Raw genomic sequence first — 27,311 nt, 5'->3', positions numbered from 1 at the left:
GGTGAGACATGAAGGTTAAAGGGGGCCCGTGTGGGATATTTCTTTTCCTCCATGTCAAAGACTAAAGAGGGGAGGAGTGGAATATTTTCCTTCCCTCAAGTTAAAATAGTTTCTTTTGATGCAAACCCCTTCTTAAAAATAGTTCTTCCCTTAGGCTCTAGTGAAAACAGTTTCTTTGGATGCAAGTCCTATCTTAAAAAGAACAGAATCCTCTGGGTATATTTCAAAATGGCTACATTTCTGCTCCCTCCGTCAGAGGCAGGAAGGAACTTTTTTCTGATCGTTACCTGAAGAACTTGGGGGGGTTCCTGGAGATGACTCATGAAAGTGTGGAGGTCCCCGTAAGACTGAACCCTCAGAGTTTTTAACTCTCAGTCTACTTCACACTGAGTCTCCAGCCATTCATCAATTACAATCTAAGTGTTCCTACCTATACTGGCTCCTCTGGTGAGCTTGCTCCTAGTAACCTCTCAGTATCTTCCATTTTCTCTAGTTTTCAGGGAAGGAGTTTGTCCTGTAACCTAAATTCTCTACAGGAAGTGAGAAGAATTGTTGATTTCCAACTTGTTCAGATTTTTTTTCTGGTTGTGAAGATGATAGTGACAAATTCTAAGATTTTTCTGTCAGATAAGAAACCAGAAGTCTGCTCAGTTCATTTTACTTCATTCTTTTTTTCTCTCTGTTCTCAGATCGTATCATCTCTAATGATCTATTTTCAAATTCACTCATTCTTCTGCCAACTTAAATCTACTGTTGATCCCCTACAGTGAATCTTTATTTCAGGTATTGTACTTCTCAACTCCAGAATTCGTTTGGTTGTTTCAAATAATTTTATCTATTGACATTCTCTATTCATGAGCTACTTTCATGAACATAGTTTCCTTTAGCTTTTGAACATATTTATAATAGCTTTTTTGGGAGTTTTTGCCTTAAAAGTTTAACATTTGGGCCTCCTCAAAGGTAGTTTCTATTGCCACTGTTTTTCCTGTACAAGGGATATACTATTCTGTTTCTTTGCATCTCTCATAGTTTTTGAGATACTATATTGTAGGAACTTTGGGTTCTGATACATCCCCTTCAGAGCTTGTGAATTTGCTCTGTTTTATTTTGTTAGTTTTTTAAAGTACCTTGCCTGGACTAATCTTGTGACGTCTATTTTCCTCCACCGTGTATAATCTCTGATGTTACTGCTCAGTTCCCCCATCTCCCACCCCAAGCCGGGCTTCCAAGAAGTCACCCCTGGGCCCAAATTATTGTAATGTTCAGCCAGTGATTGGTCAGAGGTGTCCCTAAGTTCCTTGAGCCAGTAAAGCTTCCACTCTCTGCTAATGGATCTGTGTGTGACTTAGAGAATTCTTTCAAGTCTGGCCTATGTTCAGTTAGTGACTATACCTTTCAAGTGCCTGCTCTGGTTGGTTCTGAGTGTGAAACTTAGATGTGTGCACAGCCTTCCAGACAGGGATAACTGTGATCTTCCAGGGCACTTTTTAAGCTATCTCTCTGGTTCCCTCTGTTAAACTTTCGGGTGGCCTGCTATTTCATTTGTTGCTACTTATTTTATGGAATAGAATTCTAATTGCTTGCCACTAAGATCTCTGTTTTCAACAATGTCTGAAGTCAAGCATTTCTCCACACTGTGTACTAAATAAAGTCAGGTCCCTCTGTGGAGCTCTGGAGCTTCCAGTCCTTCCTCTTGCCTCTCTCCCTGGACAGATGTCTACACTATTGCATTGGAGCTAAGGAAGCTTCTCGGTTTCTCCTCTTGGCATGGAAACTCCTCCCTGCAAGTGGGATTTGGGAGGAGAAATGGAAGCCCGAGGTCTTTTTGATTTACTCCTCCCCGTATGGAACCTCTGTTCTATAAATGGGGGTTGGGAAAATAGCCTGCTGTCCTTTCAGCTTTCGGTCCCCCATCACCCCCTGGTGTGGAACATTTGCCCTACAAACATAAAGCCTGGAGCGGGGTGGATCAGGGCCCCAGTATTCTTGGCCTACCTTGTCTTGGGTAGAGCTACTGCATAAGAAAGAGCTAGGCTGGGAACGGGAGCCCAAGTCTTCTCAGTTGGAGCTGACTAAAATTGAGCTCCTGTAACATGGAGCTGGGGTGGGCAGATGAGACACTTTGAAGATATCAGAGTTCAACAAGATCTTTTTTCTAAGTCACTTATTTCACTGAAAGGTTTATCAGGTTGTTGATTCTCAAAACCTTTTAAATCGTTCTCAACTATTAGAAGTCTAGAAATAATTTAAAAAAAAATTCTGTAGGGGGACTTCCCTGGTGGTTTAGTGGTTAAGAATCCGCCTGCCAATGCAGGGGACATGGGTTCGAGCCCTGATCCGGGAAGATCCCACATGCCGCAGAGCAACTAAGCCCATGTGCCACAACTACTGAGCTTGCACTCTAGAGCCCATGAGCGACAAGTACTGAGCCCGCGTGCCACAACTACTGAAGCCCACACGCCTAGACCCCGTGCTCCGCACCAAGAGAAGCCACCGCAATGAGAAGCCTGCGCACCTCAACGAAGAGTAGCTCCCGCTCGCCACAACTAGAGAAAGCCCACGCGCAGCAACAAAGACCCAACGCAGCCAAAAATAAATAAACTAATTAATTAAAAAAAAAATTCTGTAGGGCCCCAAATTTCTGGACTATTTGCTTTTATTTTGGCTTGTCAATCACTAATTTTTCCAGAGTTTATCTCTTTCTTGTAAAAGCTTGCCAAATGCAGCTAATATCAGTGAGCAAATATTACTAACACTCTGTTTTCTAATATCTTCTAGAGCTGTTAGCACAGTAGGTGTATGTAGAGGAGACAATTTTACCAATTGTTTTGCCAGTTTGTCATCATCTTTTCAGCCTTTGACATGTTTTCTCACTGCCCAAGTGCTAGGCCAATGTCACATATTTTATTTTCTGTTACACAGGCAATACACTTCTAGGACCAACCACTAAATCAGTGACTTAATATAGGGGCAATGTAGGGCAGTGGTTCCAGGCTCATATTCTTGCAAGAATGAAACAGAATGATGCATGTGACACCCCCTCCCCCAAGTCCTTTCTATCTCCCTCTATCACAGCCCTGATTACAGTGAATCATTTCCTTGTCTATCTCTCTAATTAGAATTAAAGTTCCAGTTGTACCTTTGAAAAACATAAAAATAGCTAACATCTTATGAATACTGTACATATACCATCTTGTATAATCTTTGCAATAACCCAACAAATTAGGGCATTGTTATCTCTAATTCACAGAAGAGAAAATAAGGCTCAAAGTAGATCTAGAATCCGGCTGCCTGCAGAACGAGAGCTCTTATACCACCTCTTGTATGTTTTTCACATGTGTACATAATTTTCTTTTAAAACTCACGTTAGGAAAAAATGAGGCTGCATTTAAAATTAATAAATAAGGGAGAAGTTGATTTCTAATGCCATGGATGTTTACATGGAAATTTACAGGGTATCTACCCACCACCATTGAATGGATTTTATTTTTTTAAATGAATAATTCTCTCTGAAAAAAGTCCCTATATTTCTGAACTGTAAAATCCTAATGAAAAGTATTTCTTACTATTCTATCACAGGTGAATTAGGAAATGCCAAATAGATAGAAATGGTGCATAGTACAACAAGCCTCCAATCATATTGTTAGATTGTGTAGTATTTATAGTTTGTATACTCAAACTTATGAAGTAATCCAGTGAAAATGAATAATAGTGTGTATATTAATTTGCTAGGGCTGCCAAAAAAACATGCCACAGACTGGCTGGCTTAAAAGACAGAAATCTATTTTCTCACAGTTATGGAGGTTAGAAGTCCAAGATCAAGGGGCAGGCAGGGTTGGTTTCCTCTGAGGCCACCCTCCTGCTGTCTCGTCACATGGCCTTTCCTCTCTGTATCTGTATCCCTGGTATCTTAATCCCTTCTTATAAGGACACCAGTCAGGCTGATTAGGGCCCACCTAATGGCCTCATTTTAACTTAATTACTCTTTAAAGGCCCCATCTCCAAATACAGTCACATTATGAGACACTGGGAGTTAGGGCTTCAACATATGGATCTGGGGGGACAATAACAGTATATAAAAAGGGGTTGGGCTTCCCTGGTGGTGCAGTAGTTGAGTCCGCCTGCTGATGCATGGGACATGGGTTCGTGCCCCGGTCCGGGAAGATCCCACATGCCGCAGAACGGCTGGGCCTGCAAGTCCGGAGCCTGTGCTCCGCAACGGGAGAGGCCACAACAGTGGAGAGGCCTGTGTACCGCCAAAAAAAAAAAAAAAAGGGGGTAATTTAGTCACCAAAAACAACTATTTAAATTGTAGTGAATGTTGTAAGAGACCATGGCTACTTTCTTTTGCTCACTCTCATATGATATCTATCTCATATATACTTTATGTAAATAATAATACATTTACATACTCTTATCACTGATCAAGAAGTAGCAGGAGTCTTTTATATATGCCAACAAACAACAGGAAAAAAGTTTATTTTATACTTTAGAATTCTTATTTAGGATGCCCTATGTTTTGTTACAATTCATACTTTGCTAAAAGAAGAAAAAAATAGGGAATTTCCTGGTGGTCCAGTGGTTAGGACTCTGCACTTTCACTGCCATGGCCTGGGTTCAGTCTCTGGTTGGGGAACGAAGATCCTGCAAGCTGTGTAGCACAGTCAAAAAATAAAAAAAAAATTTTAAATAAGTAATTAAAAAAAAGGAAAAATAGTATTATTTAATGTGGAAAATAATTGGTAATGGCATTCTACATATATAATGCTTATTTTATATTCGTAATTGTTAGCTTCACATGAGCAATTCCAATACCTACACGATTTACGTTATGTGGTGCATAATGTAATTTAGAACAGTTTGGAATATAATGCTTTCATATTTTGCAGACTGTCCATATATGATTTTCTAATTTTGTTTTGACTAGCCCACTTATTAATATTTCAAAAGTCTTTGTAGTCCACGGTAAGCATATATCCTTTAACAAGGAGGTGTACTTTCTGCAATATCTTCTAGAAATACTTTGGCATCACATCTGAAATATGATTTCTACAGAAACATAGCTACATACTTTTCTAAATTTGTTGAATTAATAGGCTTCTTCTTAAGACTTCTTGATACATAATAAGGTTTGATTTCTAATGAAGGCTTTCTGTCACTGTAATTTTTAGTTGAAGATATTCCCACATTAGTGTCTCTTTTAAGAAACTTTTTCTTTATGAGTCCTCTTATGGCGACAGAGGGCTGAGCTATGTCTGAAGGCTTTCCCACACTGATTGCATTCATAGGGTTTTTCTCCTGTGTGAGTTCTGTGATGTATAATGAGGTCAGACTTCTCAGAAAAGGCTTTTTTACACTCATTACATTCATAAGGTTTCTCCCCAGTATGGATTTTCTTATGTCTAATAAGGCAGGACACTTCACTGAAAGCTCTCTCACACCTGGTACACACATAAGGTTTCTCTCCTGTGTGTATTCTCCGATGTACAAAGAGGTGTGACTTCATGCTGAAGGCTCTCCCACATTCATCACACACGTAGGGTTTCTCCCCAGTATGAGTCCTCTGGTGAATACTGAGGTGTGATTTTTGGAAAAAGGCTTTCCCACACTCATTACACTCATAGGGTTTCTCCCCAGTGTGAATTCTCTGATGTTCAATGAGGTGTGACTTATGGGAGAAAGCTTTTCTACATTCAGTACACTCATAAGGTTTCTCTAGAGTATGGATTCTCAGATGTATAACGAGATTTGTTTTCTTGCTGAAGGCTTTACCACACTCAGTACATACAAAGGGCTTTTCTCCTGTATGAGTTCTCTTATGTATAATGAGGTCTGACTTCTGGAAGAAGGCTTTTCCACATTCACTACATTCATTCTTTCGTGCATATCTTCTGTTACCACTAAATAAGTCTAAATAGTTAAAACTTCTACCATACGAGTCATGTCTTTGGAGTCTTTGTTTTGAAGAAACAAAGGCTGTGTTCAGATGACATCTATTTTCAAGTGCAGTACAATTGTTACGCTTTTCCTCCGTCACAGTTTTCTGGTCAGTGGATGCAACATGCCTGAATAGTGTTCCTTGGTTCTCTTGGTGCCTCTCCATGTGGTCATCAACTTGCCAGACTTTTTCTAGAAGGAAGCATAATAAACTATATGTCAGTGAATATTTCTGCTAATGTATTATGACTCATAGCTTTTTGCCCTATTGTGAGATTGAATCTTTACCTGCAGACCCAGTATCCATATCTAAAAGAAATACCAAGGCTAAATGGAATCTATACCCCTGAGCTTAGCAGGAAAGCCACAACTTTTAAAAGAACTGTAGTAGTAGTAAAAGAACTAGATAATATGACAATGAACATAAATATATTTGACTATATGCAAACAAGACTTCGTAAACTGGGGAGAAAAATGGAAATAATGTCAAGAAGTAGTAAAAAGGAACAAAGAAGAACAGCTGCTACAGGGTCAATGGGAAGAGCCCATCTAGGAGAAATAAAAGTGACTAGGGTAAAATGGTGATTAGAGGAAATAAAGGAAGGACCAGATGAGGAACAGAGAGATTTGAGCTAGTGTCTCATCAACTCATTGTTGGATTGCTGTAGTTTAATCTTCACTTGTCTGTTTGCTTCCAATGTCTATGAGCTCTTGTCTATTCATCCAGCAGCATGAAACTGATTTTATAAAACCATCAATTCTACTTGTAAACAGGAACACTTTTGTAGCCAGTATAACGGTAATTCATTCTTGTATAGGTGTGAGGGCATAGGAATTCCTATGTCCAGTAAGAGGAAAATATGCCATAGGATAAGCCAACCTTGCTTCAGGATTAGTCACTGCTAAATTCTGATTACTGAGTGTATCATATTATTCTATAATAGTTCATAGATACTGAATCAATCCTGACTTTTAAATGCTCTCCCTACCTTGCTCTCTACCTACCACAGATGGAAAATGAATTGTCATTAAGCACGTGGGCTCTGAATCCAGATTACAGTCTTAGTTTCATCACTAATTAGATGTGTGACACAGGTCAAGTTAATCTCTTTGGGCCTCAATTTCCCCTTCTATGAAAAAAGGATAATAATAGCCCTATCTTACAGGGTTTTGTGAGGATTAAACGAGTCAATTGCTTTAAGTACTCAGAATACTGCCTAGCATGTAATGTTTCACTAGTTAGATATAATTATATTTATCATTACTGATCTGCAGACAACTATGTTCTTGCCACTTTCTGCTTTATATCATGTTTTCCAAGCATCTGGATTCTATTAATGTAATCTTAAGCAGTAGATTTCTCACCCTGTATCTAAATTCCTATCAATCTTCATTTTCATCTATTGATATTTTATAAACTTCTGACAGTACCTGACTACTGTTACACTTACGCTGCCTATATCCAGAGCAATAAAGGCACCACTTGGCTCAGAATTTAACAATCCTACCGAGCTTTCTGGCCCAGTTCCCAACATGTAAGTCATCACTCTTTAAATAAAATGAGTAAATTTCTATTCTATATCTACCACTGGAACCCCAGAGGCTTCAACACATATCTTTTATCCCAGTGATACTGTGATTTATAATAAGAAATATATATTTCATCTTTGTCCCTGTTTCTGGCACAGAGCTCCAAAAACCCTTGTAATTTCCTAAGTGATGGGAGTCATAAAGGTGTCTTTTGTTATGTTAATAAGTGACTTATGGGAAGCATCTAAGGATCGGGGCTGGTTGCCAGTGGAGCCAACCATGTGATTAGAGGGCTGGAACTTTCAGTTCCATGCCTCAACTTCCAGAGAGGGGAGAAGGGCTGGAGGCTGAAGTACTCACCAGTGGCCAATGATTTAATCAATCGTGCCTATGTAATGGGGTCTCCATAAAAACCCTAAAGGAGGGGGTTCAGAAAGTTCACAGGTTGGGGAACCAGAGTGCTTTCATGTACCACCATGCTGGGCCCCAAACTCCATGAGGCCAGAAGTTCCTTGAGTTTGAACTTCTGGCCTGCATACCTGTAAGACAATTAATTTCTGTTGTTTTAAGCCTAGTTTGTGGTAATTTTTTTTTTTTTTTTTTTTTTTTTGCTGTATGTGGGCCTCTCACTGTTGTGGCCTCTCCCGTTGCAGAGCACAGGCTCCGGACGCGCAGGCTCAGCGGCCAAGGCTCACGGGCCCAGCCGCTCCGCGGCATGTGGGATCTTCCCAGACCGGGGTACGAACCCGTGTCCCCTGCCTCAGCAGATGGACTCTCAACCACTGCGCCACCAGGGAAGCCCTGTGGTGATTTTTAAATTGCAGCCCTGGGAAATTAATACAATGTTAAAAAAAAAAAAAAAAAGACACTATGACAATGCAAGGGTGATGGTGGGTAGGCTAGAATGCTAGAGAAATGAAGATCAAAAACTCTAGGTCCAACCCCAGTGACTTTTTAGCAGAGATAGAAACATCCATCTTAAAATTCACATGGAATCTCAAGGGACTCCAAGTAGTGAAACACTCCAAAAAAAGAACAAAGTTGGATAACTAACACTTCCTGATTTTAAAACATACTGCAAAGCCACAGTGATCAAGACAGTGTGGTAATGACATAAAGACAGATAGACAGACCAAAGGAATAGAATAGAGAGCCCAGAAATAAACCCTCATGTATATGGTTAAATGATTTTCTACAAGAGTAGCAAGATCATTCAATGGGGAAAGGACAGTCTTTTCAATAAATGGTGCTAGGAAAACTGGATACCTACATGCAAAACAATGAAGTTGTATCCTTATCTTATGTCATATACAAAAATAAACTGAAAATGGAGCAAAGACTTAAAGAGCTAAAATGATAAAACACTTATTTGGGACTTCTCTGGTGGTCCAGTAGTTAAGACTCTGCACTTCCACTGCAGGGGGTGCAGGTTCGATCCCTAATTGGGGAACTAATTTCCCACGTGACTGCAGAGTGGCCAAAAAAAAAGATAAAACACTTAGATGAAAATACAGAAAAAAGCCTCATGGAGTTGGATTTGGCAATGATTTCTTGGATATAACACCAAAAGCATAGGCAACAGAAGAAAAAATAGGTAAACTGGCAGGCGGACTCTCAACAACTGCGCCACCAGGGAAGCCCCTGGATTTCATCAAAATTAAAATCTTTTGTGTGTCAAAGGACACTATTAAGGGAAATTGCTGGATCATGTGGTAATTCTCTATTCTCTATTTACATTTTTAAGGAATTCCCATGATATTTTCCACAGCTATTGCACAATTTTACATTCCCACAGAATGTGAGAAAATACTTGCAAATCATATATTTTGTAAAGGATTAATATCCTTTATATATAAACAACCCAGTTTTAAAATAGGCAAAGATGGGGGCTTCTCTGGTGGCACAGTGGTTAAGAATCCACCTGCCAGTGCAGGGGACATGGGTTCGAGCCCTGGTCTGGGAAGATCCCACATACCACGGAGCAACTAAGCCCGTGTACCACAACTACTGAGCCTGCGCTCTAGAGTCCGCAAGCCACAACTACTACAGCCCATGCGCCTAGAGCCTGTGCTACGCAACAAGAGAAGCCACCGCAATGAGAAGCCCATGCACCACAAGGAAGAGTAGCCCCCGCTCACCACAACTAAAAAAAACCTGCACAGCAACAAAGACCCAGTGCAGCCAAAAATAAAATAAAATAAATACATTAAAATAAAATAAAATAGGCAAAGAACTTGAATAGACACTTCTTCAAAGAAGATATACAAATGGCCAATAAGCACATGAAAAGATGCTCAACATCACTAATCACTAGGGAAATGCAAATCAAAACCATAATGAGATACACTTCATACCAATTAGGATGACTATTTATTTAAAAAAACTAGAAAATAACAAGTGTTGGTGAGGGTGTGGAGAAATTGGAACACTTGTGCCTTGTGGTGGGAATATAAAATTGTGCAGTAGCTGTGGAAAATATCATGGGAATTCCTTAAAAATGTAAATAGAGAATTACCACATGATCCAGCAATTTCCCTTCTGAGTATATACCTGAAAGAATTGAAAGCAGGGACTCAAACAGATATTTGTACACCAATGTTCATAGAAGGAATATTCACAACAACTAAAAGGTAACAACTCAAATGTTCACTGGTAGATGAATGGATAAATAAAATGTGGTATATACCACAATGGAATATTATTCAGCCGTAAAAAGGAATGACACTCTGACACATGCTACAATATAGATGAACTCTGAGATATTATGCTAAGTGAAATAAATCAGACACAAGAGGACAAATATTCTAAGATTCCACTTATATGAGGTATCTAGAATAGTCAAATTCGTAGCTATAGAAAGTAGAATAGTGGGTACCAGTGGCTGGGGGAAGGTGGAACAGAGTTATTGTTTAATGGTTTCAGTTTGTGATGATGAAAGAGTTCTAGAGATGGATGGTGGTGATGGTCTTACAACAATGTGAATGTACTTAATACCACTAAACTGTACACTTAAAAATGGTTAAAATGGTAAATTTTATGTTGTCACAATTTTAAAAAAGAGAAAAATATCTTCTCAAGGTCCTAAATGAAGTTGATAGGGATCACAGGCAGAATACACCTGAAGGAGAAACTGTAACTCTCTAACAGCCATGCAAAAAAACCCACACTAATATGTGAAGGTGGTACACAGAAATGGTGTTCAGGTAGATATGAAACTTATGTTAACTGTCCCCAGTTATTTCCAAAGGTCCAAGGCCTTTAAGAAGAGAATCTGAAGCATATTTCTCAAAGATGCCAGCCCTCATTAACCAACTGTGAACTTCATTTCATTCACTTCCATCCACACAACTCTTCACCTAACTCACCTGGGTATCTCCAACTTGAGGTTTCTCTCTCCACCATCCATGGTTCTTCTCCTTGTTCCAATTTGTAGATCAGAGCAGGCTTGGTGGTTTTATATCCTGTCAATGAGAAATGATAAGGGATTTGGACCTAGCTACTTGGGCTTCAGGTCCTTTGAACTCTCAGCTTCATCAGGGACTGCCTGATAAAGGTGCTCACTTGTACCTTAAAAAGAGGTTTTTTAAACAAACGTGTAGCCATATGTCCCCAAAGATTGTCAGTTGTCATCAACTGAGACTCAGAGCTACACTAGTAAAAGTATTTCAGAGGGCTGGCAATTTGGAGCAACTGAGAAAGGAAAAGCAGTCAACCAGATGCATACCAATCAACACTGGGAAATGGTCCTCACCCACTGAGATGAGGTTGATATAGTTCTCCAGCATCACGTCCCGGTACAGATCCCTCTGGGGAGGGTCCAGATACTGCCACTCCTCCTGGGTGAAATCCACAGCCACGTCCTTGAATGTTACTGGTCTCTGTAACAACACATTCCTATTCCAACTAAAATGATCTATAATGCATAAAATGGAAAAAATGCATGACAACTTGTTTCTAACCATGTTCATTAGTTGACAATGCTTCCCAAAATTTAGTCCCACTTCGTTTTGGGGGATATTACACTAAACTGGTCTCATTCTGTTTCTCCAGCACTGTGCTTTGATGCCTGTTTGTCTAGATTTATGTTCTATTTTGTGCATGACACGAAACTCATATTTGAAATACTTTATACTTGTGAAATAATTACCCATTAGGCCATTCATTTAATAATAAGTCATTAAACAAATATTTACTGAGTACCCACTACATGTCCAGAACTGACTGTCCTAAATGCAAAGGATCAAATATTGGAAGCTGATCCAATTTGCCAATATGTCAAGCCATAGAAAAAATGCTTACTCAGTGTCAAAAGTTATACAATGAGAAGGCATTGTTCAAACCGCTCTTGATAAGCTTTTTAACGAAGAATAAAACACTTTCTCAATGTTTCAAATTACAGTGTACTGAATATTTGTTTTTATTATTTTTCATTTTCCTATACTTGTATAGTCAAGAAAGGATTCAATGTTCTGACAAAAAAGTTTAAGGTCACAGAATAATTGTAACCAATGGGGAAAATCTCATTGATTATTAAGATTGCTTTGAACTATTTCAGCTCATGTGGTCATTTTTACAATCCTGTACTACTGGTCCTGTATAGCAAAACAAACTTACTCACCTGGGACTTGGTCATTTTCTGTAACCCTTGGGTGAAGGCAGAGATCTATGAAGACAGAGACAGGTTTAAGAGAATGAGCCATGTGAGACCAGGTATGACTTGAAGATTCCAGAGCCACTGGTGTAATAAACCCTGACACAGGTGACCATAACAACCCATACACAGCTGCCTCAACAGTTGGGTTGAAGAAGCCACTGTGGGAGAATTTCCCCCACGGTCCTCCAGAATTCATTGAGAGAAAACCACAGATTTGCACTAAGATTTAGCTACAAGGATATCTGTTGTAGCACTTTTTAACAAACTTAAAGTTGGAGCAAATTAAAGAACTGGTTAGTCAAATAGATATATACCCCCCAAGTAAATTTGTAATCATCAAAAATGATGTTGTCAGAAATTTATCAAAATGTAAGTGGTAGTTGATGTACGCCCTTCTCTGACCCTCTAGTCATGCGTTCTGTGGACTCCAACCAGGGCTGTAGGACTACAGATAGGCTACAGTTTGAAAGTAGGATGCATCAGTATTGGGTTCTCAGTGGGACCAAGGATCTAGGCAAAGACATCTATACACTTGGAAATATAATGTCCACATGGTGAGATTCATTCAACAGTCTGTCTGGAATCTGCCCCAGGGGAACTGAGGTGCAGGTCCCTGTGGTTTAAGCTGAGGAGGAGCAGAGTTCAGTCAAATGCTGTGTTTTAGGCTGGGAGACATGTTGTAAAAAGTAGGAGAGTTGGAAACAAATATCTGGGCTTGAATTTACCTGCTGTCTATTTGACCTTGAGCAAGTCACTTCACCTTCCTGAGCCTCAGTAAAATTGGAAATAATACCTGTGTTGTACCAGTGACTTTACCCACCCACCCCTTTTTAAATTAAGCTAACAAATATATTTTACAAAACAACCTAATGTTAATGTAGGTGTGTGTGTGTGTTTGTGTGTGTGTGTGCGCACTCACGTCCATGCTAGCCGTTCCCTCTGGCCAGCACCCACTTCCACTATTTCATCAAGACTTTCGTCAGATACCAAGGAGGGCTCCCTGTCTACCTAATTTAAAATTAACCCTTCTCCCATTTCCCTTACCCTGATCTACTTTTTCTTTGTGTATAACACATCACCTTCTAGTATACTACATAATTTACTGATTTATTATGCTTATTGTTTATTGACTGTCTCTACTTAACTAAAACTAAAATTTCGTAAAGGCAGGGATTTTTGTCTGAATAGTCAATAGCCAGCACCAGGAAAGTGTTTGGCTCATAGATGCTCAAAAAATAGTCATTGAAAAAAAATACATATGTAGCTATAGTAAGTTTCATGAAAAGGCAAAATTAACCTGTAGAAAGTGGAAAACTGGTTGTTTCTCAGCATACGGGGGGAATGATTGACTGGGAAGGTTCAGAACTTTCTGGGGGATTAAAATATTTTGTATTTTGATGGTGTGGTGGTTAAATGGGTGTATACAACAATTTTTACATTTTTATTCTCTGTTAAGTTACGTGCAAATTATTCTACGTAAATTACAACCCAACTTTTAAAAAGCACTGGCAAATAAAAATACTAGTCTTTACTAACTGAACAGATTTCATCACCCATACTCACGACCGTGCTGGGTTTCAACCCATAGTTTGAAAAACTGACTTACAGGGTTGCTGTGGGGTTAAAGCTAGACACCTTTGGAAAAGCAGGTAGCATTCCACCGGCAACAATTCAGACCTTCAGTAAAGCCTGGTTCTCTTTCCACACCCCAGAGGGCATTAAACACTTGTGCGCTCCGGCCACTGGTGGATGCGCTCCGGGTCGCCACACCTGCAGAGCCCCTGCATCGCCCGATCCCCGACCCGCAAGAACGCAGTCCCGGGAGCCCGCCCACCCGGGGCTCACGGACTCGGGCTGGGAAGGGTCACTGTAGCTTTTGACACATGCCGGTCCACGCCTCTACCCCGAAGTCCGGCTGAGCTCTATTACTCCCCACCCGCCTCATACCCGCGCCATCTTCCTCTGCACGGCGCACCTCCAGCCCCGACCAAGGCCAGCCAGGTGAGGGGCTTAACCTCTCGGGCCTCACCCCCGCGCGGGGTCACCACCGTGAGGACTTGGAGCGCACACATGCGCAGAAGAAGCCGCCTCGCGCGGGGCTCGCTGGAGCGTGTTCCCTCCGACTGCAAACTACATCTCCCAGAACGCCCGCCCTGAGGCGCCGCACATGCGCAGCGAGAGGCCAGGCGCGCGTGAGGTGTGGCCCCGGCGCGTTCCACCTGATTCCAGCACTGCGTTTCCCGCCCCGGTCCCCAACCCCCTTCCCGGCAAAAGGTCCACTGGGGGATGACGCACAGGCGCACTGTGCCAGGAATCTTGCGGTGGCGTCCGTACCTACTCCGTTTCAAGAACTCTCCCGGCAGGACCGGCTTTCACTAGAAATTTGAGGACTTAACTCTGGAATTTGAGTTTGAACCCAAGGCTTTTCGTTGTGGGCCTGTGAGTATGAAGTTACGACAAAATGGGAAATACATCTTACAGATTTTATTAAAATGCCTGCAAATTGAAGCTAACAATGGTTGAAGTTAGTACTGAGTGGGATAATTCCGAAGAACACAAACACAAATTTATATTGATTACACAGATATGATGACCAATAGCTAACTCGTCTGGGTAATATTTAAAGAGAAAAATTTGAAAAAGCTTGGAGACAGATTTACTCCTCAGGGGAGTTCAATATTAAGAAGGTGTGTTCCCGACCCTTTGGAGTCGGGCCCCAAGAAGGGTCTACTTCAGAAGCAAAAGAAAGCTTTATTCTGTGGTCAAAGAATGGAGAGGTGCAAACTGCCGCTCTAGAGCACATGTTCTCCTGGAAAGACCATTAGTGGGGCTACTTTATAGGGTTCTTGTCCGTGGCGGGCGGGGTGGAGATCTCCTGGGTGAGGGTTAGGCGTGTTGCTCACGCACCTCAGACTGAAGTGCCGGGTACAGCGTCTGCACACGACCGGCTGCTGCCACCGCCATCTTGAATTGAATGTCCTGCGCAGGCTTCCGCTCACTTCAGGCCAAGTTGGGGTGTCCAGCACAGCGCACGGCGCTTCTGCTCTGGGAGCTCTGATGCGATGGGTTAGGTGCAAGGCCTCTGCACACGGCCCTCTACAGGCCAGTGAAACTAGACTAAGCACAAAAGAAGAGGTTAGACCTTATCACTTAGATTCCATCTTATTTTTCCCAGGGGACCCTAGTGGCCTTTGGCAAAGTGGCAAATCCCCCCTCTTTCTTTTGACCTCCCCCTCATTCTTGACGGGTTCTGATGGGCGAGGGTCTGTCTTCTGCAACTGCTTCCTGCCGAGTTTGGGTGTTGTCATAACCCCAGGTGGAGGAGCACAACTTCTCCCCTGCTGCCTTGAGATATGTTTGATTGTTGACTGGCCTCAGCCCTGACTTCGTATCCCTGAGCGACCACCATTTGAAGTTTTATAGATTCTAATCTTTTGGAGACAAAGGACGCCAGACAATTTGAACTACATGGCCTAAATATATATCAGCAAGAGGACAATGGTTCTTAAGGGGCCCAGGAAACGTAGAAACCAAGGATGCTGGGGAGGGCTTGTTTTACCCTGTTCCAAAATTTGTTTGGCCAGATTAGGCTGGCTGGCTTCTGTTAACCAAGTTGGTTTTTCTAGTAGCCTGTCTACACTTTCTTTAATCAGGCCACTTACACTGATGTAAAAGCAACATGTTGTATTGACTTGCACAGACCCCCTCCCTTGTCAGCCAACAGATAATCTAGGGCAATCCAGTTATCCTAAAATCCCTATTGCTTGGCATATACAATTACTTATCTTTTGCCTTTTTTTGAAAAAGGAGTTTTAGGTTGGAGAGAGGTTCACAAGAGTAGTGTGGAGCGGGGGGTGGGGGGATGGTGTCTGTTGTCTTGGGTTATTTCTCTGGAGGTTGGGGCTCAGGAGCCCTCTTCATTGGAGTGTGATGTACCCACGGAGTGATCCCCTGCAACTTCAGGGCAGAATGGGTGGTTAGGATCACTAAGTGCTGTCCGTTCCACTTAGGAGTGAGTTGATGTCTTGGGCGGCCTGTTTTCCATGTTTTTAGGTACACCCACTCTCCTGGCTGGAAGGGATGTAGGACCAGGTCAGTGTGTGCAGGCTGCTCGTGGTTACCATATTCTGTGAGAGCTTTCATGGTTTCTCCTACGTGGAGAGCTTGAGTTGTTTCATTCCAAGGGGGTTAAGGTGTCCTTTCTTGGGCTTGGGGAATGGATCTACCATTCATGAGTTCAGGTGCATTTAAGTTTAACTTATCCCCACCGGGGACTAACCACACGTAGAGCAGAGCAGTCAGAAGAATCTTAATCCAGTTTTCTTGACAGGCTGAGTGTAAGGTCCATTTTATGCCCAGGGCACTCACTATCCCCTTCGTCACTTGAGACACAAATGCTGGATCATTATCATTTTGTAGGGATCCTGGGAGCCCAAACCTGGGGATTATTTCTTTTAGTAATGCCTTAGTCACTTCAGCTGCCCTTTCAGTTCTAGTGGGGAATGCTTATATCTGAAATTGTCCGATATTCTCAGTGTGACAGTGAAATCTATCTGCCAGTGTTCTCCAGGGTCTGTCCCTCTGGTTTGAATGGGTCTTATCTGGGGCCCTCTGGGGGCTCTGGTGTTGGGGTTATTTATTGCACCATTGGGGCAGGTCTCAACTACCCAACCGTTTACGTTTTTCGTGCTTGGGGTCACCATGATCTCAACCAGCTAATTATCTAGGACTTCCCGCCCATAGTGAGATCCTTAATGGTCCTCCCTGATGGCTTGGCAAGCTACAGTTTGGGGCATTAACTAGCCACCCATGACTCCCCAAATCCCTATTGAAGCCCCGTTTTGGGGTTTTGTCTAATATTTCTTTTGTGTAGATTGGGGAATAATTGGATGGATCTGACCTTCAAAGTATGAAGGGTAGTTGCCAAGTTACTGGTTCTAGGGCCACCTTTCTGGCAGTTGCATCCACCGTGTCGTTTCCCATTATCCTCTGCATCCTCCTTTTGGTGACCCCAGCAATGAATCATTGCCACCTTTTTTTGGAATGTGTACTGCTTCTGAGAGTTTCAATATGCTTAAGCCATGTACCACCTGTTTATTCTCTGCAGTAAGCATAACTCTTTCCCTTCAAATAGCCCTGTGTCTGTGTAGGGTGGCATATGCATACCAGGAATCTGTGTAAATATTTAAGGCCTTCCCTGTCCTGAGCTCTAAGGCTTGGGTGAGGGCCATCAGTTTCACCTTTGGGGCTGAAGTCCCTGGGGGTAGGCCTCTTCATTCTATGACTTGGGTCTGGGAGGTTATTGCATATCCCACCAGGCTTTTTCCCTCCCTCACAAAACTACTCCTCTTCAGCGTTTGGGAGAGGCTTGATTCCTAGATCGGTGTAACTGGGATAAGACTGTGTCTATTGTTTCTATACACTCATGTTCTAAGGGCCCTGTTTCTGTAGGTAGTAAGATGGCAGGATTTAATGTACGACAGGTTTGACAGGTTTTTTGTTTTGTCTTGTCTTGTTTCTTGGCTGCACCGCGCCCCAGTGAAAGTGCGACTCCTAACCACTGGACCACCAGGGAACTCCCACTGTACGACAGGTTTTCATAGTAACCACTAAGGTATCCAAAAGTGTAGCCTGGACTTGAATTGACCTGTTCCCTTAGAGCTTACTAAATGCTTGAAACTGGTGTGGAGTTCATATGGTGATTTGCTGTCTGAACATTAACTTCTCAACCTCCTTTAGCGGGGTTGCAGTAGCTACTACTGCCCGTAGGCAAGGAGACCATCCCTTAGCTGTTTGATCTAATTGTTCAGATCTGTCCAGGGAAGTTTGTCCTCAGCCATTAACATTACCATCTTGTGCTCCCTGTCTAGGGGAATGCCAATCTCCAGTTTGTCTCCCATTAGGTGGATAGTAACTCCTAATTTATGTAAGATATCCCTTCCTATCAGGGATATAGGACATTTGGGAATGTGTAGGAAGGAATGGGTGACGTGTTTGTCCAATTTGCATTTTAATGGCTCTGTGAATGCCCGTTCTTGGGCCTTCCCTGATACTCCCATAATTTTACAACTCTTATGACTGAGTGCCTGATCTGGTGTTCAGAACTGAGAAAGTAGCACCAGTGTTGACTAAGAATTCAACAGACTTTTCCCCAGTGTCCAGTCTCAGACGGGGCTTCTCGGGGGTCAATTGGAGTGCTGGCTTAGGAGCCCCTGGCCCCATTATTCTTCATCTATTTGGACCATCTGCCTTCGAGGGTTGTGGCCGGGTTCTGCCATTTCCATCCACCTTGGGGGGCACTGAGGGCATTGTCTCTTCTAGTGTCCCTCTTGTTTACATATGGCACACTGATTGGGTACTAGTTTTCTTGACTTGCTATACCTTGGTGGAGGCTGGGGATCACTCACCAGGTCGAGAATCTCCGTGGGTAGTTAGTTCAAATTCCCATGCCGTCTGGTTGACACTGAAGGGCAACAACCAGTAGGTGGGCTTGCCTCCAGGCCTTTTTATCCTCTATATTTTGGTTTTTAAACACCCAGTAGGCAACCTCAACCAGGTGAGAAGTACACCTAGTGTCAGGGGCACTTTGGGCCAGTTGACAGGTTTCTTTTCTGCTGCCTAGATTCCCTTTAGGAGTGATCTGTCCAGTCGAATTCAACGGCCACTATTTTCAACTCAGCATTGGTGTCTTTTCGAGGGACCAAAAACAAACAAAAAAACCCTTTTATTTACTTAGAAGTATTTGTCTGTCTCATCCTTGACTTTTAAATTTAATTCTCCATATGTGCTTTTATTCCCCTCCTCCACCATGCCCAATCCCAAATTCCTTTTTTCATCTTTTGCAGTTTGCACTGTTTTAGTTATTTACTTCCCTAATCTAGATGTGGATATGTCTTTACATCTGTTATTAAAATAAGAGTCTTTGTTGGTGATGTCTGGGTCATGCTGTCATTGGTATTAAAAATGTTCTCGTTTTCATTATCTGAACTCTTAGAAAACATGGTCATAATAGTCACACTGTTAGAAATTAAACTAGTACTATATCAGTACAAAGCACAACAGTTAATCCACAGACAAGGCCACAGACTAATTATTAAAGCTTATGATTGCAGTGCACTTAAATTGTACACTTAAATTGTATCACTCCAGAGTGATGCAACAGTGGATAAACCATTTTTGTAAACTGCAAACTGCCAGCATCAACAGCCAAGGGAAAAAAAAAGCAATAGTAAAGACCAGGAAATGCATAAAATCTTTGCCTTATCCACTTGAGAGGATAACAGTGTTGCTTACACCTTTACTTTTGGGACCACCTTATGGGTTTTGTACTTATTCTCCAACTTTCCCCAGCCATCCTCCCAAAGCAGGACTTTTGAAGTCCCTGGGAGGGATTTCCTGGGGCAGTTCCAGACAAAACTTTATGGTGGGTCATTCCACCTCAGTCTTCTCCTTTCATTTCTCCTTTTTTCTATCTGTCAATCCCCCCTTCTCCTTCATTCTCCTTTGCCTCTGTCCTCAGTCTCTCACTCTCAGTCCCTCATTCTCCCCCCTTTTGTCCTCTAGTCTCCACTCTCTGTTCTTATGCCTTAGGTCTTTTTGTCCCTTAGGCTTCCTTTCTCTTTTCCTCAGTTTCTCCTTTATTTTGTGTTTCAGTCTCCTCTTCCCTGTCTCAATTTTCTTTTTTTTTAAAAATAATTTTATTGAAGTAATATTGTGTTAGTTTGTGCCTTACAGCAAAGCAGCAAAGTGATTCAGTTATGCATATATATATATATATATACACACATACTCTTTTTCCTATTCTTTTCCATTATGGTTTATTAAAGGATATTGAATATAGTTCCCCGTGCTATACAGTAGGACCTTGTTGTTTATCCATCAATTTTCCTTTTTTTCGTCAATCGCCCCCTGCGATTTATTACCATAATTGTAATTTCCCCTAGGAGGATTTCCTATAATAATTAGCATAAGTAACTGTTCATGCCCCTCTCTGCTGCCCAAGTTTTCCATCACTTTTGCCCCTCTCCCACACTGGAATCTCCTGGACCATTTAGCAGACCTTTTCAGTAGACTCTCCTACGAAAGGATTGCACCATTCCAAATTCCTCTTACACCAGTTACAGTCTTCCAGTAAAGTACTGCCCTACTGCAGATTCTTCCCCAATCCTGTAAAGTCTGCAATAGCTTCTACCTTACGCATTTGTATAATTCTCCTTTTTGTCATCTTTTCCCCCTCCCCTCGCTGCCGCGGTGGTACAGCCCAGCCTCAGGTTCCGAATAAACTGAATTCCTCTGCTTGTACGGAACTGGCCGGCCTTTCAAGATGGCGGCCCCCACTGAGACACAGCGCTTGGGGGCGGCCATATTGCCTCCTGAACAAAGACGCTCAGGGTGCGGAGCGGCCAAAATGCCCGGTACGGAACAGCGAAGGCCCGGGAGCCTCGTGCTTTGCTCACCCAGACAGGAAGCGAGAGAGTTCGCCGCTATGAATGTGACATCCGTACTGGGATAAGCTGTGGCAGGCGTTTTGGGACCTGATAATCGAGCTGGGGGTCAGAAGGGGGATTTATGGGTTGAGACCTGAGGAAGACTGAAATTGTTATTGGGACGGCGGTCCATGAGGGTCAGTAATTGAAGGTCTATGGGGTCAGTGGTGGGGAGTCTCTAGTATGAGTGTTGGGTATATATGTGGATCAGTCATAGGGAGAGCTGTGTTATTTGTGGGTCAGGGACCGCGGGCCTTTGCGCTGATGGGGTATCCGTGTGGCCAGTGATTTGTGGACCTATATGGCCAGTGCTGTGATGGGAGTGGGGGTGGAGGTGCTCTTTGAGATTTCTGATTTCTGCACCTGGTGATTCAGTGATTTTTAGAGGTTATTAATGGGGCCCAGAGCTGATACAGGTTAGTCCCAGTTTACTGGGAAATGCCTCACTTTACAGTCTGTGTAGGTCAGAGGCTACTCTCAAGGTGAAGCTCCTCCACAGATGTTTTTTCAAGCCATCATCTCTTTCCATCATTCATATCATCACAGAAGAAAACATCCTTTGAATGTAAGACCAAACAAATCTAAAGGGACAGGATTATTACTGTCAATTCCGTCGAGCCAAAAACTACCAGGAACACCCTGTAGTTGAATAAGTTGGGTTTATTGCTCTTGCATCTAGTTAGGAACACGTACACAGTGGGGACCGTTAAGGGTGTCTCGATAAGAGGGTGTTAGAAAACACTTGTTATAGGATTTGGCCTTGTGTTAGGTGATTTTGAGGAGGGTGTAGGGAACGGGCCTAGCTCTGAATTGGATGTTGTCAGGAAGTGGGGTAATTCAGTGAGTGGAAATTTTAATAAATCTTATCTAGAGAGAAGAATGACTAGGTTGAAGCTAAAGGTGTGATAGGTAAAAAAGTAGCAATCCTTCATGTTAGTTGGGAGAGGGGGATGTTTGGTATTTTGTGAATTGGAGAATGTTGATGTTTTGTCTGTGTTCAGGTATGATTTAAGAGAGGTGTTGTTTTTGTCTAGATCTGTCCTGGTCAGGGAGTGGCCTGTCTGATGTAAGTGTTTCTTGTAATTGTTCGTGTTAAATAGGAGAGTTATGAGTGCCAGGCCAGTTCTCAGATAGGAAGGGCTGCTTTTTCTCTTTCTCATGTAAGATTTGATTTCAGCCCTGCCTCTTCCTCAGTTTATTGCAGTGCTTCTATATTCTGTTCAACAAACATTTATTAAATGCCCGCTGTTTACTTGTTGCAGAGTTGGGTGTTCAGAGATGAGCATGACTGTTTAACTGTTTTCTTCCAGATTTATTTTGACAAAGCCTGGGATACCCTTTATGAAACAGTCTTCCTATCATGAGAGGACTCACTTCCTCTAAATGAGTTCAGCCCATGTCTGCATGACCCATCCTGGGACTGAGAAGATTACCAGGTAACTATCTTGCTGCATTGTGGTATGTTCATGTTTAACAGTAGTTCGAACCTATAACTATCTATTTTTTAATATAGAAACTGCACTATTAAAAATTAGCAATAAAAATTTAAACAGAAAACATCTTAAAATTAACAAAATCAATAATTTTAATCCATGAATACTGACTTGGCAAGAGAATTTGCCAAGTTAGGGGAAAACATGAAAGAGCTCTTAGGATTTTACTGGCTGCTTCTGTTTAGGGAATATGGGAATGCATATTCCCTAAACAGAAGCAGTTTTCTACTTCGTCATTCCCATTCTTATTGCCAGGCATCTGCTCCATCTTTACATATATATCCATGATTATTGTCTTATGGTAGTTCTGCATATAGAATAACAAATATAATTGCTGATCCAAAGGGGAACAATAAGGTGTTAGTAAGTCAACAGAAAACATATCAGCATTCATCCAATTAAAAATACACCTTGTCCAAGTTCTGTGTGATCATATTATAATCACAAGAGGGCTTCCTTCACATGGTGGTTCGGTAAGGACTCTTCCGTAGGACCAAATGACCTTCTTCTACAGGGTGGCCTGTTATCCACGTGACTTTTGGTGGTAGTGTTTCTAGACTGGTGAATGTCAGTTCTGGCTCCAGGAGGCTCCATTCTATCTCCTAGTCCTGATTCCTCAGACCTTTTCCCTTTTGGAAGAGAAGCAGAAGATGACCAAGTCTCAGGTGAGTTGCTTGCTTACTTTGTACTTGATTTCCATACAATGAAATAGAAAAGAGTGGAAAGTCAAAAATTAGGATTAGGGAAAATGTAGAGAGAACGAAAGATAAAGACTTGAAAAGAGTTACTATGTAATATGCAGATTATATATTTTGAAACCACATGAAACCACTATTAAACTATAGTTCATATATATATATTCGTTATATATAAATTTTGAGAAGACACAGTGGAAAGTTAGAGAATATCATATGCATGATTTGCATTTTCATGTACCATTTGTTGAATAATCCACTTACTTGAAGTGGATGCTGCCTTGATTAAATTTCCATTTGTGATTAGGTCTCTTTTGCTTTCCTGTTCTCTTGCTGTGTTTGACTCTTTTTGCTGAAGATAGATCTTTACATCATTTTTCTCAATAGGCATAATGTAGAACTGGGAATGTAGTTTTGTATACTGTGGTAAAAATGATGAGAATGATCAATTCAGATTGAACAGGAGCATGCTATTACAGGGTCCAGTGTCATTCGAGGATGTGGCTGTAGATTTCACCCAGGAGGAGTGGCAGCAACTGGACCCTGCTCAGAGGACCCTGTACAGGGATGTAATGCTGGAGAACTACAGCCACCTGGTCTCAGTGGGTAAGGATGGCTTCCCAACATAACTCAGAGTTAGCCAATCCAGTGCCTCTCACTGGAATTTGATTGAGTTGGGTGGGTTCTTGACCTACTTGTGACTTTTTGCTCTCTTTCTTCTCTCCAGTGGAAGGTCATTACTGTTCTGAGGGCCAGCTGGACAACTTCATTGTAGGGCTCCTAAAACTGTATCTTTTCTTCTTTCTTCAGTGTAGTCAACTCAATTCCTCAATTTTTTTTTATCATAGGGTATCCAGTTTCCAAACCAGGTGTCATATCTAAGTTGGAACAAGGAGAAGAGCCATGGATTATGAAGAGAGACATATCAAATTGGATCTATCCAGGTGAAAATCTGGCAGATGGAAGACAAAGGAAGTGAAATATCAGTTTGTTTTTGTTTTTAATTGGTTGGCAACTAAGACTTACATTTCCACCCAGATTGATAACTCCTATTCCTTCTTGCTCCTGTGCTGTGCGTGTAGTAGGTATTCGACAACTAGTTAATTCAGTAGTAGTGAGCCATGTACAGAAGAGAAATTTCTTATTGATCCACTCAACAATCATATCTTTAGTACCTTTCTAAAAGAGTCAAAGACAATAGAAGGCAAATGCTTTTCAGGAACATAGGTTATACATAGAAAGACAAGACATCAAGATTTACAGCTATATAAAATTGCACGTCCAATATAGTTACTGCTTCAGGGGTTCAGTGAAAATTATAGTCTAAAGAGATGTGGCATAATTTAAGAAGGCATTTTTCAAAGCATGAACCAGCTACTTTGAAGCATATCTGAAGTGTGGCTTAGGCAGAAGGAGGAAGGTGAGGGCAAGCTCTAGGAAAGGACATGTACAAATCCTTGGAGTTAGAAATCAACATGGCTTATCTGATAGAAATTTTCTAGGCTTACTTGACTTTAATAAAAGATATTTATTGGGGAATAGTGGAATATAAAGTTGGTTACATATTGTGACTACAGCTATGTTTCACTAGCTGTACCCTGAAATTTTCTGTTATTATTTTTTTAAGCAGCTTTGAGATATAATTCATATGCCATACAGTTCACCCATTTAAAGTCAGCAGTGGTTTTTAGGATATTCACAGATTTGTGCAACTGTCACCACAGTCTATTTTAAGACAGTTTTATCACCTCCAAAAGAAACCCTATACCCTTTAGCTATCACACCCCTTCTTCCCATCTCCCCAGCCCTAAGCAATCATTAATCTGCTTTCTGTCTGTATTGATTTGCCTCATTCTTGATATTTCATATAAATGTATTCATATAATCTGTGGTCCTTTGTGACTGACTTCTTTCATAATGTTTTCAAGGTTCATCCACATTTTAGCATGTATCAGTACTTCATTCCTTTTTTGGCTGAATAATATTACATTGTATTGATATACTACATTTTGTTAATCCATTCATCAGTTGTTGGATATTTGGCTTGTTTCCACCTTTTAGCTACATGAATAATGCTACTATTAACATTCATGTACAAGTTTTTGTATAGACATATCTTTTTTTTTCCTTTGGTGTGTACCTAGGAGTAGAATTGCTGGGTAATATAGCAACTGTATGTTGAACCAAAACGGTCCCTGAAGACTAATTAGGTTGAGCATTTTTTCATGTGCTTATTGGCCATTTATTTATGTTCTTTGGAGAAATGTCTATTCAGATCACTTGTCCTTTTTTTTTGAAGTATAGTTAACTTACAATATTAGTTTCAAGTGTACAACATAGTGATTCAACATTTTAATAGATTATACTCCATTTAAAGTTATTACAAAATAATGGCTATATTTTCCTGTGCTGTACAATATATTCTTGTTTATTTATTTTATACATAGTAGCTTGTATCTCTTAATCCCCATCCCTATCTTGCCCCCCATCCATTTTTGAATTGAGTTATTTGTCTTTTATTATTGAATTATGAGCTCTTTATATAAAGTTCCTATATAGAACTTCCATGTAAAGTTTGTTATATAGATATAATTCTTTGTATAGCATTCTTATTTGATATAAATCTCTTATCAGATAAATGATTTGCACATACTTCCTCCCATGTTTTCTTTTTACTTTCTTGATTGTGTCATTGAAGCACACATTGAAGAGTTTTTAACTCTTTTTTTAAAATTTTTAAAAATTTTTGGCTGCATTGGGTCTTCATTGCTGAGCACGGGCTTTCTGAGTTGTGGCGAGCGGGGGCTACTCTTGGTTGTGGTGCGCAGGCTTCTCATTGTGGTGGCTTCTCTCCTTGCGGAGCACAGGCTCTAGGTGCCCGGGCTTCAGTAGTTGCAGCATGTGGACTCAGTAGTTGTGGCACGTGGGCTCAGTAGTTGTGGTGCATGGGCTTAGTTTCCCTGCGGCATGTGAAATCTTCCTGGACCAGAGATCGAACCCATGTCCCCTGCACTGGCAGGCAGATTCTTAACCACTGTGCAACCACGGAAGTCCCAAGAGTTTTTAATTTTGATGAAGTGTAGTTTATCTATTTTTTTTTGTCATTTGTGCTTTGGTGTCATATCCAAGAATCCATTGCCAAATCCAATGTCATGAAGATTTACCCCTATATTTTTTTCCTAAGAGTTTTGTACTTTTAGCTCTCACATTTAGGTCTTTGATCTGATATTTTGAGTTAATTTTTGCATATGGTGTGGGGTAAGGGTCCAACTTCATTCTTTTGCCTGTGGTAATCCAGTTGTTCCAGTACCATTTATTGAAAAGACTCTCCTTTTCCCATTGAATGGTCTTGGTACCCTTGCCAAAAATCAGTTGGCCATAAATGAAAGGGTTTATTTCCGGACTGTCTATACTATTCTGTTGATCTATATATCTGTATATCTGTTCTAAAGCCAATATCACACTCTCTTGATTACTGTTGTTTGTGGTAAGTTTTGAAATTGGGAAGTATCATTCTTCCAACATTGTTTTTCTTTTTCAGCATTGTTTTGGCTCTTCTGGGTCCATATGAATTTTAGAATCAGAGTATCAGTTTCCACAAATAAACGTCTTCAGATTCTGATAGGGATTGGTTGGATTTGTAGATCGATTTGAGGAGTATTGCCATGTTAACAGTATTAAGTCTTCTGATCCCTGGAACATGAAATGTTTTTCCATTTATTTAGATCCTCTTTAACTTCTTTCAGCAATGTTTTCTAGTTTTCAGAGTGTAAGTTGTGTACATCTTTGTTAAACATACTTCTTAGTATTTTATTCTATTTGATACTATTGTAAATGAAATTGTTTCATTAACTTTATTTTTGGACTGTCCATTGCAAGTGCATAGAAATGCAATTGATTTTTGAATATTGGTCTGGGATCCTGCAAACTCACAAAGTTTACTGGTTCTAATAGTTTTTAGCTAATTCTTTAGGATTTTCCATATAAAATGAATTTGTCATCTGTAAATAGAGATCGTTTTAAATATCCCTTTACACATTGGATGCTTTTTATTTCTTTTCTTGGTTAACTACCCTGGCTAGAACCTCTAGTACAATGTTGAATAGAATGGAGAGTGGACATCCTTGTCTTGTTCCTGATCTTATGGGAAAAATCCAGTCTTTTACCATTAACTTATGTTAGCTGTAGGTTGTCATGCCCTTTGCCAGGTTGTGGAAGTTCCTTTCTATTCCTAGTTTGGTGAGTGTTTTTATCATGAAAATGTGTTGCATTTTGACAAATGTTCTTTCTGCATCTGTTGAAATGATCTATTTATGTGATGTGTTAATGAATTTTAATTAATAGATTTTTGGACAACAAACCAACCTTATATTTCTGGATAAGTTCCACTTGGTGATGGTGTATAATTCTTTTTATATGTTACTGGATTTGGTTTACTAGTTGTATTGGGGGTCTGCAAGACCACCTTCAGTTCTGCTGATTTGCTAGAAGGACTCACAGATTGAGAAAAACTGAT

General features: G+C 41.0%; 2 protein-coding genes across 7 annotated transcripts in view; one reads left to right on the top strand and one right to left on the bottom strand.

Moving 5' to 3' along the window:
- The first annotated feature begins 1,684 nt into the window (after positions 1–1,684).
- The window catches only part of LOC111183006 (uncharacterized), a 37,714-nt gene continuing 12,087 nt past the window's right edge, over positions 1,685–27,311 (top strand). Inside the window, exons 1-6 of one of the 6 annotated variants that reach the window (XM_030762796.2) lie at positions 1,685–14,560; positions 20,381–20,535; positions 21,918–22,043; positions 22,615–22,765; positions 23,275–23,401; positions 23,644–23,739. In XM_030762796.2, the coding sequence (XP_030618656.1) occupies positions 22,751–22,765; positions 23,275–23,401; positions 23,644–23,739 (238 nt within the window). In that variant the 5' untranslated portion in view covers positions 1,685–14,560; positions 20,381–20,535; positions 21,918–22,043; positions 22,615–22,750. Of the gene's footprint in view, positions 14,561–20,380; positions 20,536–20,564; positions 20,745–21,917; positions 22,044–22,614; positions 22,766–23,274; positions 23,402–23,643; positions 23,771–27,311 lie in introns of those variants that run through there. The other 5 variants (XM_089909572.1, XM_030762798.2, XM_030762799.2 and 2 more) reach the window with 5 other exon arrangements.
- LOC111183102 (uncharacterized) lies at positions 4,658–16,264 on the bottom strand. The gene is made up of 7 exons (XM_089908588.1): positions 16,062–16,264; positions 14,956–15,238; positions 14,097–14,490; positions 12,086–12,130; positions 11,219–11,380; positions 10,833–10,928; positions 4,658–6,129 (listed from the first exon to the last, which is right to left on the bottom strand). The coding sequence occupies exons 1-7, from the start codon at positions 16,262–16,264 to the stop codon at positions 5,201–5,203; spliced, it is 2,112 nt and encodes a 703-aa protein (XP_089764714.1). The 3' UTR covers positions 4,658–5,200.

The sequence above is a fragment of the Delphinapterus leucas genome, chromosome 3, assembly GCF_059928025.1.
Source record: "Delphinapterus leucas isolate spDelLeu-1000000601 "Yukka" chromosome 3, BTC_Dleu_Yukka2, whole genome shotgun sequence".
Taxonomy (NCBI): domain Eukaryota; kingdom Metazoa; phylum Chordata; class Mammalia; order Artiodactyla; family Monodontidae; genus Delphinapterus; species Delphinapterus leucas.
Note: the sequence above shows the minus strand (reverse complement) of the source record. Positions and strands in the feature narration are given on the sequence as shown.

Excerpts from the sequence above, each read along its gene's own strand:
- LOC111183102 (XM_089908588.1), bottom strand. The coding sequence starts at position 16,264 with ATGAAAGCTCTCACAGAATATGGTAACCACGAGCAGCCTGCACACACT. Across the intron at positions 10,929-11,218 it reads TATCAACCTCATCTCAGTGG|GATATAAAACCACCAAGCCT; the intron begins GTGAGGACCATT and ends TCTCATTGACAG. Across the intron at positions 6,130-10,832 it reads CTCAAGTTGGAGATACCCAG|AAAAAGTCTGGCAAGTTGAT; the intron begins GTGAGTTAGGTG and ends GCTTCCTTCTAG.